The 14,501-nt window shown below is 39.2% G+C and overlaps 1 protein-coding gene across 2 annotated transcripts in view; it reads right to left on the reverse strand.

Moving 5' to 3' along the window:
• The window catches only part of znrf3 (zinc and ring finger 3), a 76,523-nt gene that overhangs the window by 26,876 nt on the left and 35,146 nt on the right, over window positions 1–14,501 (reverse strand). For both annotated transcript variants that reach the window (XM_052596639.1, XM_052596648.1), the window contains one exon: window positions 3,832–3,954. In XM_052596639.1, the coding sequence (XP_052452599.1) occupies window positions 3,832–3,954 (123 nt within the window). The remainder of the gene's footprint in view (window positions 1–3,831; window positions 3,955–14,501) is intronic.

Consider the following 14,501-nt stretch of genomic DNA (forward strand, 5'->3'; position numbering starts at 1 on the left):
AGCATTAGAAACACTTTACTGGTGTATTAACCATTACAAAAACATAAAAAAATATTTTGGTAATCCCTAATACTGTTAGTTTAGGCCAGCTGTGGCACAAACTTTACACTGGGTGGTGGTGACCTTATACATTTGTTAAGCACTGCATGTGTGTGTGTGTACGTTTTTTATAAGAATAGCCACTTCCACTTGTTTATAACTAAGTGAAAGAACCTGGACGAGAAAATTCGATAATATTTGGACTTCTTGTTTCACGCATACAGACATGTGGACTGATGCAATGGGAACGGGAAGACTCGGAATGTGGTCGGGAGATGAAAGGACAGAACCCCTCAGCCGGTTTTGCATGTGTCAGAGCACAGCACTGTTCGGAAAAAAGGATATCATGCTGGCAAAGAGACAATAAAGAGAGAGAGAGAGAGAGAGACCAACAAACAGATCAAGATGGCCCTTGAAATAGGAGGGACCTGCTGGGAATTAATGAAGTACATTCAACACAAGAGAAACAACAAAATCTGTGTACGATACAAGTAAGAGACAAGTTTCACTGCACTTCATCATCTAAAGATTAAAAGTTCTAAGAAAAAAAACTTCTTACAAATTACACCATTAAACATTTATAAGAATGCCATACATTTCTCTAATGTAAAAAAAAAACACAAAAAATTATTTTGTGTAATGCCATCAAAAACAAGCAAAACCTCGTAAGCGAAACCAGAGCGTGCATTCACACACAACCCGCAAAGGTCCCGTTATGACACGTGACATCACAATGTGACGTATAATGTACGAGTCGAAAACGCAAGGCACGTTAAGGTTCCTTTGAACTGGCGAACGATCTCAGCTTCAGCGCAGATAGTGAGGAACTACCTGATCTCTGCTTCATTACAGTTTGCACTTATTTTTTAATCGCAAATGTTAATCTGCCTTCAAAACATCTAGTAAAAACGCTGCACGATAAAGTGTGCCATCACTATGACCTGCCATTAGATCTGGCTTTTGTTCACACAGAGCTTGTACCGGGACTGAACCTAGGTCCCCGACCCGGAATCAATCCTGGGACATGTTTGCGTTCACACAGAAGGCAATCTGGCAATTTTCTGGGTCCAACGTGCAGTGTGAAAGGGGCTTTTAAGGATCATGGGTTCCTTCATGACACCACATCTCTGCGATTCAAAACAGGCTTCTTACTGGCTCCTGAGGAAATCAGTGCACAAGGCATTGGACATCAGGTCAGGCAGATACCTGAATGATCCATAAACACTTTAAACTAGTTTCCTGAAAATTCACAATATAAAGATCCACAATTTGATGAGACTAGTATAGGTGAGAAAGAATGGTGCAACAGAACAAAAGAATAAGCAGGAATGAGAGAGGAAGCAGGAGAGGTGGGAGGTGAGCGGAGCGATGGCTCTCTGCGGACAGAGACAGGAAACAGAGGAAGAAACTGTGTACATATACATGTCAGCGGGGCAGCTCCATCATGACCTTACACAAATTGGAGAAGCCTACATGACCTTTTCTCAAATATACACACAGGGCAGCGTGTGATGAACCAAAGACACTTATATCTTTAAAGCCAAGACAAACCAATCACGCGGCCTACTTCACGTTGCCCATCATTCTAGGTAAGGATTTCTGTTTTGCATCAAGTTGTCGCATTATATTGTTGATCAGAATATATTTTTGTAGCTTTTCAGTTTAAAGAACATAACTGATAAGAAATTACTGTTATTGAGGATTTCAAACCAGCATACACGTACTTAGAAGGATAGTCCACCAAAAAATTATGGTGAGTAATGGCAGGATTTTCCATCTCCATATATATCAAATAAAAATAAATACCAAATGAAATGCTCTGTTAAAAATTCAGGAGCATCTGCATCACATACTATACTGTGGCAAGAATTGTATTTTTAATACAGTGTTAGGGTGCTTTCACACTTAGTTCGACTTGCTTCCCCCTCCCCCTGCCCCCGCTGGACTGCGTTCATATGATTTTATTTGGGTCTGAACCATGGATTGCTTGCATCATTAAGCCAGCACCTGTTTACCACGTTGCTTAGTAATGACGGCGCAGGAGAAGGCCGCACATGCATAACATTAATCTCTGCACTTTTACGTATTTAAGTTTTTGAACCGTTCGTTTTGTTTACAAAGCTTTGGTACGTAACGACATTTGCGTCTGTCGTACGAATGCACTGCAACTACTCTAAAGAACGCTGAAGGAGAACAGAAATTAGATATACAGCGCGTCAGTCATGCTTGTCAGGAAAGTGAGTAAAACACACATTTTCATCAAATAATAAGTCATTAATAGCAATTCACTTCTGAATGAGATCACTCCTTTCAACCAAAGACTAATTAGATTACTAGGGAGACAGAAACATCTAAAAAGAATGCTTTTTCCTAGTTTTTTCTTATTATTAACATTGAAAACAATTGTGCTGCTTAAAATTTTTCTAGAAACCCTGATACATTTTCTTTTATGAAAAGAAAGTTTAATATAGAAATCATTAAAAACACTGGAAATGACTTTTCTGTCACGTTTGATCATTTTAATCCATTCTTGCTTAATAAAATGATTTTCTATCGTTCAAAAAAAAAAAAAAAAAAAAATCTAGCCGACCCCAAACTTATGAACAACAGTGCATGTTTGGACAACAGCAGAAAGATAAAGGAAAAGTGAAAGGAAAAGAAGAACAAAACTAAGGGCAGGGGTGGCACAGCAGGGACAGACTGGCACAAGCAGGTCAAAGGAACACTGGCGAGACTGGACAGACACTGATGCCGGGGCTAGAACGAGAACCCCAGCTGAGCGCGGGCCTATATCAGAGGCCCGATTATGACAGTCAACTCTCTAATTATAGCACTGGCACAAAAGAAGGGGAGGATGTTTTTCTAACCCATTATTATGAAAGTAAAAGAGATGGAGTGAGTTTACCCCCCAGTTCACCTAAAGTGAACTTTCCGGAAATCATATAAGTTCATATTCGGAGTTAGTTTTTTTGGTTTTATGATAACCTGAAACCTTAACTGATGCAGTTTTGTGTCACCGATAAAGAACTGTTCACACACTTTGATTATGCTCCTTTGCAAATGTTGTCTAATAAAAAGAGCAAGGAAATGAGTATACTGACATCCACTTGAACTAAATCTCTTATAACAGCAAAATCATTGCATTGCACCAAATTGAATATTATTTCAGAACATATGAATGAATACGGAGAGCATGATATGTGTAACGTTAAACCCATTTCAGCATTAGACATGAGAAAATATTTCACTGTTTTAGACCAAGAGCGTCCTGCTGAGTATAAATGTGTGGAAATTCTCAAATTTCCCCATGAAAAGGTCAAACATGCAAACAGATACTGGTGTCTTGAGACAGCAGAAAGCTCAGCCAATTAGGAAACGCTTCATCTGCGTCTGGATTTGTCTGAAAAGCACACATGGTAGCCAACACCACACTGAAAGTATTTTACCATGTGACATTCACAGCAGTTCCACAAATCAGATGACACTATTTGGAAAGTACTGTATGGCAGTCTTGAACAACAAAACCATTCAGCAGGTCTTGCAAAACTGTATGAATCAAAGTGGAATTATTACGGTCTGGTTTTGCCAAAACTGCCTTTGACCAGCAGCACAACATGAAATAATTGGCACAAATAATGATACAAAGACCCTATTTGCAGCATATATAAGAAAATGTCACTCCAAAAACACTGTTTTTTAATACAATAGTTTGTGCCTAAAAGTCACTGGCATTTATGAACAGAACTTTGAACTAATCTACTACAGTAAGTAAACATTGAGAGGCATCCTTACCTTGCCCAGTACTGTAAGACAGCTGGGGTCCAACTCGGGCTGCTCCAGTTTGACCACTCCAACCCAGCCATATTCGTACAAGTCCTCTTCATCATTATTGTTACACAGGCCCAAAGGGTGCATCTGCAAGATTGAAGAAAATCTCTTTTAATGTCTCATTCCAAATTCAATCAAAAAGATCATTTGAGCAACATACTCTTTCATCTCCAAAAAACTGAATAGAAATTGTAACAAAAGACTAACTGCAAGACAAAGAGAGTTTTAGGACAGATTAATGCATTGTTTTTTTGTTGTTGTTTTTTTTATAAAGAGTTTAATATTGCAATATTCCATGCAAAGGTGCACCTTTAAATGATAAGCATAAACCTGACCTCATGGTATTGCACCATAACTCTACTTTCTTAATAAACTGCCCTACACTAATGTCCCACGCCACACCCACAAACCAGCAAAGGTGTGGAAACTCTAAAAGGTCTCAGCGGCGCAGACATGATAATTACCATCATTAGGTGTGCACCAAACCATCAGAATATCAGACAGACTCTCTCCACTTGGCTGAAATCCCATCTTTTAGTTGTTCTAAGTGTGAAATCTAGCTCTTTTGATGTGTTGACAACACAGACATTTATCAATGAAACATTTCCAGGAGATAAAACCCTCCTAAAATGACAAAAAAAAAAAAAAAAAAAAACTAGGTTAAAGATTATTTAGGAATTACATAACCGCAAAATGAGGCCGTGAATTGTTTAAGGATGGCTGTTTATTTCTTTATTAGTGCTATTACCTTCAGTAGACAATCATTTCACGGACATGTTGCTAGACTTTATATTAAATGAATGATAGCACTGCTGGCCTTTTGAAAAATTTCGAACATTAAATATCAATCTGAAAAAATACATTTAGATTCAATAACCTCCTTCATGAGATGATATTGGTATCGTCTTGAGGCATGCATTCATAAAACAGACAGTAAATCTGATTAAAATACTATGACAACTGGTTCAGCCTTAGCTACCTGTTCCCCATCTATAGCTGAGAGCTTCTGGGCAAAAATGTTAAGAAGTGTGGCTCCAGATAAACAAATTGTTTATCTGGAGCCACAGATTTAACTGTGCAAAAGTGGCCTTTCAGAAGTCAAAGATGGAAAACAAATGTGGCACACCATTCCTGGACATGGCTTGCACTCTGCAAACACGTTAACTGACATCTTCTCTAATTTACCCAAGTAGTTTAGCCTACTTTTCTGAAGAGCACTGACATTTGCTTCCCAACTTATGCTTTTTTGTGTAATGTTGATGAGGTAGGCTAATTTGCATCAACTTAAAAAGATTATGTAAGAAAATGTAAAAAGAAATACCAAAAAAATTGAGAATTCAGCAACACCTGTAACCATTTTCAATTTGTACTTTAAACACACACCAACAATCATGTTTCCCGCAGTTCGCCCCAACAAATTTCCCCAGTAGGCCCCCACGACTGGCTGAAAGCCCAGTTGCACACTTTTCTCCAGCCCTGGGTCCCCAATTTCTGCGCCCAGCCATCTCTTCTTTAACCACCAAAACAGGTGCCCCTTGTTTGGCTCCGCCACCCTCAGCGCCACTCTTCTATCCTTCTCTTGTATAGCCGTTCAAATGTGTATTTCCTTTCATGAGCAATACTCTCAATGAAATCACTGGGGCAATCATTTGATTCGACAGGCGGTTGAACTCCTCATACCCAGTTCCACCTTAAGCATCAGCAGAATAAAAAAAGGTCAGATTGGTGCGGTACATAAAGTGCTGCAATGCTGTAAGTGATTCACAATGGAGCTAGCCATGCAAGTTATCTCCATACATGGAATATGGACAGCTGCCAATGCAATGCTTTTCACCCCATTTATTTGTTTGTCTTTCGCTTGCACTAAGTGATAATAAATATAAAATTATGTTACGAGCGAAGAAAAGCATGTCCTTCTTAATAAACGGTAACACTAACCCTTTGAAATATTTCTCAGAATAGTGTTTAAAAAAAAAATAGCAAAAAGGACAGATGGACAAACACAAATTGTTTGTTTGTCTTCCATGCCTCTGAGTGAGTGCTGACCTGATTTGGAGTTGGTCAGAAGTGGACGGCCAGTGGAGTTCTTTACCATCTCAAAAAACATCAAAATGCCTCTCACACCAAATGCCAACTTGGTCAGAAACTCTATTCACTGATGCTTTGATCAAGTATTTCAGCCTACTCGACAGAATCAGTCCAGGTACCAGAGTTTCTCTTGCACCTTCAGTTTTAGAGTTTTCTTTTTTTCTGATGGGTTGACTGTTTGATAAAACTTTTTCGGGGTTCAAAGAGTCCTGCAATTCAAAGAAAGCAGTATGTGTTCGCGTATCTGCCTGGGGCCGAATCATAACAGTGGGGGCCAGCTTCAACTTAAATCAAAAACACTCAAAAAATATTTTGGCCATGCTTGGTTTCTTTCATTGCACCAAATATTAGGACCGGGTAAAATCAATTTTTCATTTAATCTCGATCTTCATTTGTACAATCCCAATACTGACAGCCCAAGATCAATCTGTTATGCTGTAGTAATGTGAAAAGGAAGACACGAATCTTGCCAGTGTTATTTTAGTTTTATTTAAATAATATTATAGCATTAGACTACAGTGTTTTAGTCATTTTCATTAGTTTTAGAGTTTTTTTATTTTTATATTTACCTTAATTTTAAGTTAGGGCTGGATAATATATAGAACGAAATGATCATGTGCATCTCTTTAGTAAAGCCGGTTCTGTGATTAGCGGTAAATCCCCATTCCCCTGCTTTCAAATGGAGCGGCAGTTAATACACAGTATCGCGTAGCTTGTCAGTGAACTATGGCTCCGAGTTCATTATCGAAGATGAATCGCCTTCGATAATGAACTCGATATCACGGAACCAATGCATTTTTACAATACATTTTTTTATTATTATTATTAATTTGTAATCGTTTTAGTTAATAACAACACTGGAATTGAATCAGTAAATCTGGATCGATACCCAGTCCTACAAAACAAGCGTGCAGTAGTAATTTTTTCAGTGGCTGGCAGAGACATGTATTCGTTTAATAGTAATTCACTCAAAATCATCAAGAAAATAGTTTACTTCTTCTGAAATCCATGTGTAGGGAGAGCCTGAAGCCATTACTGAATTGCAATCCAATATTATATAAGCAAAACTGCTTCAAACGAGATGATAAATGACCATGTGCATTTAAATAAAAAGGCTCCAAGACTCAAGGACACTAAGCAGAGCTGGTCTAAAAATCGAACCATAAGATAGTAGCCTAAATGTTTTAAAAACACAGACCTCTTATCGTCAAAGCTGACCTAAACACGCGGGTGCACACAGAGCAAGCGTTCATGGATTGTGGCTGTGGTCCAGTAGTAGAGAACATAGAACAGATGAGTCGCAGCCACAGGCATGGCATTTAGGTCAAGGCCAGTATCAATTTCACCCACAACAATCAAAAAGCTCAACTAGCCTGAGGGTACCGCTCTGCTATCAAACTCCACTCCATACCCACACTACAACCACTTTCACTGGCTTCAACCCCATGTAACCCGATACCAAGATTTTTCATAGCCAATTTATGTCCTCTGATTAGTGAGTATAAAACTAACAAACCTACTTAACCGCAACTATAATCTGACAGGGGACACATATATCATTCACGGCAACAGGGCCACAAGTCCATCAACTTTAAGCTGTGAAGATTTTGTGATGAAAAAAAAACTCTTTCCTTCTGCAAAGGGACAATTTCTCTCCTTCCTCATGCCGTTGGTTTCACCAACCTCCTCCCTTTCTCAGTTCTGACCCTGTGCCCGTCACCCAGCCCCCACCCCCTGCCGCGGGAGTGCAGAATAGTTCCTGGAATAACAGACCATCCTGCCAGGAGAGGTGGGGGAATATTTGATCAAAGCCACAAGCGGGCTTCACAACCCTCCCCCTTCCTGGGCCCGCAGCCACTTAGAGAAACTCTGTCCTCGGCCGCGGCTCTCAGGGCAGCTTTTCAAACAAGGCCAAGAGCCTTTCAAACAAGCAAGAGTGCTGGGAGTTTTCAGTGCTGAGTGAACGCCATGTGCACGGGAGCCTTGAATGGCTGCTGGCTTCCCTCTCAGTTTGTATTTTGGTGGTTGACAGAGACAGAGTGGGATACTCCTGAGGTACAGAATTTAGAAGAGTCACTAAAGATATAGTGATCAAGACTAAACCAATGTTAATAGAAGCAGCTAATACACAGGCAAAATCCCATACTATATAGTATGTGTAAAGACTAGTATATCCAAATTCACAGTATTCATAACAGTAGGAGAAAAGAACCTGAATAATCTACTACTTCTGATGAGAATACACTTTATTATCCCATGTGGCTACTGGAAAAAATTTGTGGATAGCACTGAAGAAATGCTACTGATACCGGTAGGTCACATGACAAATTAAATATGTTCGCAAGAAGTCCACACTATATAAAAGCAGTGGGTAGCCATGTGCTGCAGTGCCTGGGCAGCAGTAGTGGGTTTGATGCCTTGCTCAAGGGTCGTGGTACTGAAAGTGGAAGAGAGTGCTGGACATTCACACCCCCCCCTTTTGGACACAGTCATTGTTTAACTAGCAAATATTTTGAATGGTGAATGTTGAAGGAAAAATCTATGCCATTTAGACCAGAAACATTCAAAATCACAATGCAAGAAATTACCAATGCACTGTTTTTGAGAAGAGAAATCCAGAAAATATATGCATGTTTTAAATAACCCAATCAAATGTCAGGAATCAGTAAATGATAATGAGTAATCTGAGGTAATTTGCTAGCATGTTGATTTACCCCAATACATCACAGTAGGGCCTTTCACACCACTGGAACCTTTTCATAGTACCAGAACTAATTGTGCAACTTCCAACTTTTTGGAATTTTCACACCACCAGACCTGGGTGAAATTTTAGTACCATAGTCCCTTTTTTGAGAACCAAATTGGCTCTTACTCTGGAGCAGAGTCTAACCAGCACAACTAGTACTACCCTTGACGCAGGTAGACATTGATTGGCCAATCACGTACAAAAATGCCCTCACCCGCCGTGATTTAACGCTGTGTAAACATACTGTAAACATTGTGTCAAATTATTTCTCAAACACGGAGAACAGTGACAGATGGACGGACGCTGAAGTGCAGGCACTCGTAGCAAATGTAGCACTGCCAGTTGTCATTGGAGATTCTTAGTCCTCGTTTCTGTTCTTCCAATCACTTTACGTATACATTGACATTCCATGTCCATTATTGTGAAACAAGAGAGACACAACAAAAACAAAGCTCCGATCACAGCCTCCTCCATCCTCCTGTTGTTAACGTTGTTCTTCTTTGTTTTCGTTGTTGAATGCCCCGCACAAGTGATGATCCCAGTAGTACTTTAGAACTGTACATTTAGTTCTGGAACTAAAAATGTGCTAGAGTAGTCCTATTCTTAGTGTTGTAAAAAGTACGAATGTCGGAACTGAAATAAAAAAAAAATGTGACAAAAACAGCCTTTCCCGATAGGATTTTGAGTGCTTTTGAGCAGATTCTTAAACACCTCTGAATCTGATTGCCCACTGTGTTCATACGCTCAACAGATATGTCTGTGATTGGCTACAATGATCATCGCTTCATGCTCTTCACGAGTGCATACACAGATACACATGGGAGCGTTTGTAAGCCGCATCTCTCAGCAGACCAGTCTATGAACAGATATGTTAGGGATCCGCTGATAGATGCAGATTTCAAACGCTTTTGGCAACACTACACATTCACACTATGAGATTACATCAATATATACACAACATAAATGTGTATCGGCTCATAATGATACAAATGCAAATGGAAACTTTGCTGCTAATCAGAATGTGTTTTGTAGAAATTATTTATTTAAGTTATATAAATACAAGTAATATAAATAACATGCATTAATTTTAGATGATTTAGAATTAGTAAATAAATAATAAAATAGAATATTTTGTTACATTTTTCACTCTCTTCACTAAAACGTATGAATATGACATGACAAAAAAAATTAACTAAAAGGGTCACTAAAGCAAAAACAGTACATAAATCATAATGTACTCTGTTTGCAAGCCAGGCAAGTTTATCCACACAGGACTTGTTTTTGCACTATGAGAGAAAGGGGATGGAAAGCATTTCACGCCAGCAACCGTAGCTTAACGCCCATGCAAAGCCATGCCCTCTGGCGCAGACCAGGAGGTCATTTTCTCTTGAACCCTACGTGGATCCCTGCCGTAGCCATCGGTCCATCTCAGCTGTTACATATCTCTAACATTTCCTCATCTATAAAACTGGAAGGCCGTCTTGTAATCAAATGCCCACACATAGCAGGAAGAGCTTTGCATTGGGTACACAAGGCAACCCGGCCAGTTTCCTTTTGGCGCTGGTCGTCTGAACTCCCACCTACTATCCAAACAGAGGATGTACTCACAGACTCCAACACTATTCTGGTTTGTCTATCAGAAGAGTGTGAAATACTGGAATGGGACAGATGCCTACGGCTTCTCCTCTACTTGCCCTGGACTATTTATCTTTCTCCTTCTCCCTCTTTGCTTTCATCCCGCAGCCATAAAGCTGTCTGACATTTATAATCTCACACTCCAATCGCAACGTGTTTCTGATCTGCAAAAGGAGCAATAATCAAAACAAACATTTTAAAAAGGAAAGAAACTCAAAGAGCAAAAAAATGCAAGTGCGAAAAGTGGGAAATATCTGAAGTTGGAGCATGCAGAAGTCAAAACATATTTAGATATACTTAAAAAGAGAGATGGTGAGAGAGAGAGGAAAGAGGAGGAGCTTGCCGCTCTGATTGCTTGTGTCTTCTCGTTTCCCAAGCACTGGAAATAACTTCAAAGGGGATCGCAGCCTTGAAGAGAGCACAGATAGAGTTACAGTGTGGCAGCTGGAGAAGCCTTGCAGGTGGGGCCTGCTCTGACGGTGTAATATTATCTCATAAAGGGAGACTGGGCCCTTTTTCAAAGGAGGCGACTTCCTCTCCTTTGTCGTCTAGACAAAACCGATGGAACGACAGTTGCAAAAGTCACCTCTGGCCAAGAAAGTCTTGACCAAAATCTCTTGCCCAGAAACCATATATATGTACTCAAGAAGTAAAGCACACGCTGCAAAGAAGGTGACATCATGAAGCACCAACCACAAGAATCTCAGATTTGCCCAAGTTTTAGAAAACAGGTTCTGCATCGGTGGCTATTCAAAGACAGTTTGCTTTCATGATGGCATGTACAACCATTTTTCTTTACAGCCAAGACATTTGTACAAACTTCAAGGATTTGCCAGCCACTTTTTAATCCACTTACAAGTACATATTTGATCAGTTTAGGCCTTTCCCTGGGAAACGAACCTATGACCAACTGTTTGGGCCACAGGAACGCGAGACCTCTTATGTCGTCTCCCTGAAAAACCATTCACACACTGTCCCCTTGACAACGACACAAGCAAACAAATGGTGCAATTCAGACTGGAGCGAACACTTAATATCATGTAAATACTCAAATATGTATCATCGAGCCACAGGGGAGATCATCTTTAGCAGAGGGGAAGTGACAGGCGAGTCTATTATAAGACTGTGAGTAGAGACTGAAACCATCAATGGCGTGAGAATGATTCTCTCTTATGGAAATGTCTACTACTCAAATGACAAAATACAAAGTACAGTTGAACAGGAGGATCATGAGAGAAGACAACAAGAAAGAGATAAAACATAATCATGCTAATAGTTTCAAACAATATAATGGCTTCTTTAAGAATAATTTCCAGGGCTTAAAGTCAAGCTATGTTATAGGTAGTTCTATATAAAGTCCTATGTTTGTTCAATAAAACAAGCAATATAGAGCATGGCATTAACAATGTCAAGGTCATGGGTTCAATTCCCATGGAATACACAATCTAATAATATGTAAACTAGAAATACAATTTTAGACTAGTAATTTTTTTCATGTTTTGGAAAAAAAGTATCTTATGCTCACAATTGATGCATTTTCATCTGTATTAAAACAGTAATATTGTGAAATAGTAAAAAAAAAAAAAAAAAAAAACGTTTTTCTGGTTGAATATATTACAAAATATAATTTATTCCTGTAATAATAAAGCTGAGTTTTCAATTACTACAACTTTTTTTTATTATTACAATCAATGTTGAAAATATTTGTTCAGTTTAATATAATTTTTGTGGCTTCTTTGATGAATGGAAATTAAAAAAATAAATAAAATAAAAAATAAAAAAACAGCACTTATTTGAATTTGTAATGACTTTACAGTCTCTTTTGATCAATCCTGAATAAAAGTATTCATTTTTCTCATGGTCAAAATGTTCAAACCTTGATCGTAGTCAAGTCACTCTAGAGAAAAAAAGAGTCCACTCGGGCATAAATGTAAATTAATATTAAACTACATATCAATAAAAACATCCTTTTTCACAATGCAACAACTTTTATCAGTTCACACCCACTGTAAACCATTCAATATAAAGTGCCACTATCAGAGAAATTGGGAAAACCTCATGACAAAAACATTTACACTTCAGCCTGTCAAACGTCAACCTCTAGGTGAAAAAAATCCAGCATACGTCGAGAGTTAACATGACATGATTTATGGGCAAGGAAGGCAAAAGTGCACGCCAGAATACTACCACAACCACTCTTGAAGTTCAGGAGGCGGGTAAATCTGTACCCGGGAGGACTGTGGTCATCAACACCTAGCTTCACCAATGCCTTTGAAGTCCCTCCCTCACTTTGATGGTCCCGGCAAAGAGGAATGCCTGCGCAGGACTCTTGGAAAGCCCCCAGAGTTGTGGAATGTGGAGCAAGCCGCTGCCCGGCCGGCTGGAATGCGATTAGAGCGCTGGAACAGACGAGGGCTCCCGCGCCAAGGTCTGGTTGCTGCCACCACCAATGGAACGACACTGGCCCACTCAATTCAAAAAATATTTCATAGACAAAAAAATGGGCTAGAGAGTGGCAGAGGCAGGTGGAAGGTTGAGCAAGAAGATACAAAGTAATAGAAAGTGAATGTTAAGGAAATGTTTAAATAGAAAATTTAAGCCTTTTAAAAATATGAGAAAAAGAGCATTAGACTCTTCTAAAAATTTCAAAAAATAAAAATTCTGATTATTGTTTTTTCATAGTTTGGCACTTGATGGTCAATAGTAAAATTCTATATTACTTTGTCTAAATAAAAATCAATCATCTTAAAACAATTTTTTTTTTTATGGTCTAATGTTCCAATTCACCTATTGTTAAACAGTAGAGTTTTACCGTTTTCGATCCCATTCAGCCGTTCTCTAGGCATACTGTGCATCTCCATAAGTAATGGTCCAAGAACCAACATACACGTTACTTCAAAGTGCTTTAGGTACAAACATCTGCTGAGAACATAAATAATAATCTAGAAAAATCTTTCACTGTAAAAGCAAGTAATACACCTCCATATTTCCACTGACAGAGACCAGACTCGAGCTGATCCTTTCCAGAATGAGCAGATTCACTAATCATATTTCCATAGCTCTGGGTTTTACGTGCATTATGAAACAAGTTTCTAGTGTCTTGTTGTTAGTCAGACATTCCAGCAACATGAGTGCTTGTTTGTGTGGAAAACAAACAACTATGACTCAAAAAAAAAAAAAAATTAATGAGCAGATATAGGCTGGACAATTCTATTTATACACACGCCCTCTCTTTCACACATATACGACAATGACCTTGACGTCTTACCACTTAAACAAGTGCGCAGGCATTGGGTCGGCTTTTGAAAGAGGGAAAGTAAAGCTGGAGATGACTGGGCTGATCCAGTGAGCTCTCTTTAAAGGTCAACACCATATAGACCATCTCCAATGAGCTCTGACACATCCCATCACATGGAATGACCTTCTGATATAAGCAGCATTGATAGCCCAACACGAGCAGGGAATTTTGGTGCATGGCCAAGATCTAAAAGGGCTTGAACAATTTTTAATGGGATACCTAATGTTACAATTCTGTTATCATTTTCTCGCCCTTGTGTCATTCCAAACCAGAATGTGCATTTTTTCATATCCAGGAAACAAAATTTGATTTTTTTTTTTTTAAGTACACGGTTTGACTATCTATGCTAGGCCAACTTATTTTTCATAATATCTTCTTTTGTGTTCCACATACAGGTTTGGAATGGCATTAAGGTGAGTAAGTGATGACACCGTTCTCATTTCTAGGTGAACTACCTACTTAAAACATTAAGCAAGCTTGTAATGAGATGGCAGTGCATTACATTCCCGTCAGCACCGATGTAAAAAAAAATCCACTGGAAAACAGATGAGCGCTTGCTCATGCGCAACCGGTTTTCAAAGAAAGCAAAAACATGGTTCCCAAGAGACGAACCAGTCAAAATATCCACCCATTCCCTGACAACCTCACACACACATAACTCGACCGCAAGCATCACCCTCCACCCCTTCAAACACACACACACACACATAACATTTGGCTCAGTTGCAGTGCAACCGGCTGAAGTAATTCAGCCCACCGTCAACCAGAGGATCGCAACAAGCAGCCTCTGTGCCAACGCCAACTGTCAATCAAAAGAACATCCCTAACATGGGCCAGTCACGGAAAAGGGGGTGGGGAATCCCTCGA

The sequence above is a fragment of the Carassius gibelio genome, chromosome A5, assembly GCF_023724105.1.
Source record: "Carassius gibelio isolate Cgi1373 ecotype wild population from Czech Republic chromosome A5, carGib1.2-hapl.c, whole genome shotgun sequence".
NCBI classification, from domain to species: Eukaryota; Metazoa; Chordata; class Actinopteri; order Cypriniformes; family Cyprinidae; genus Carassius; species Carassius gibelio.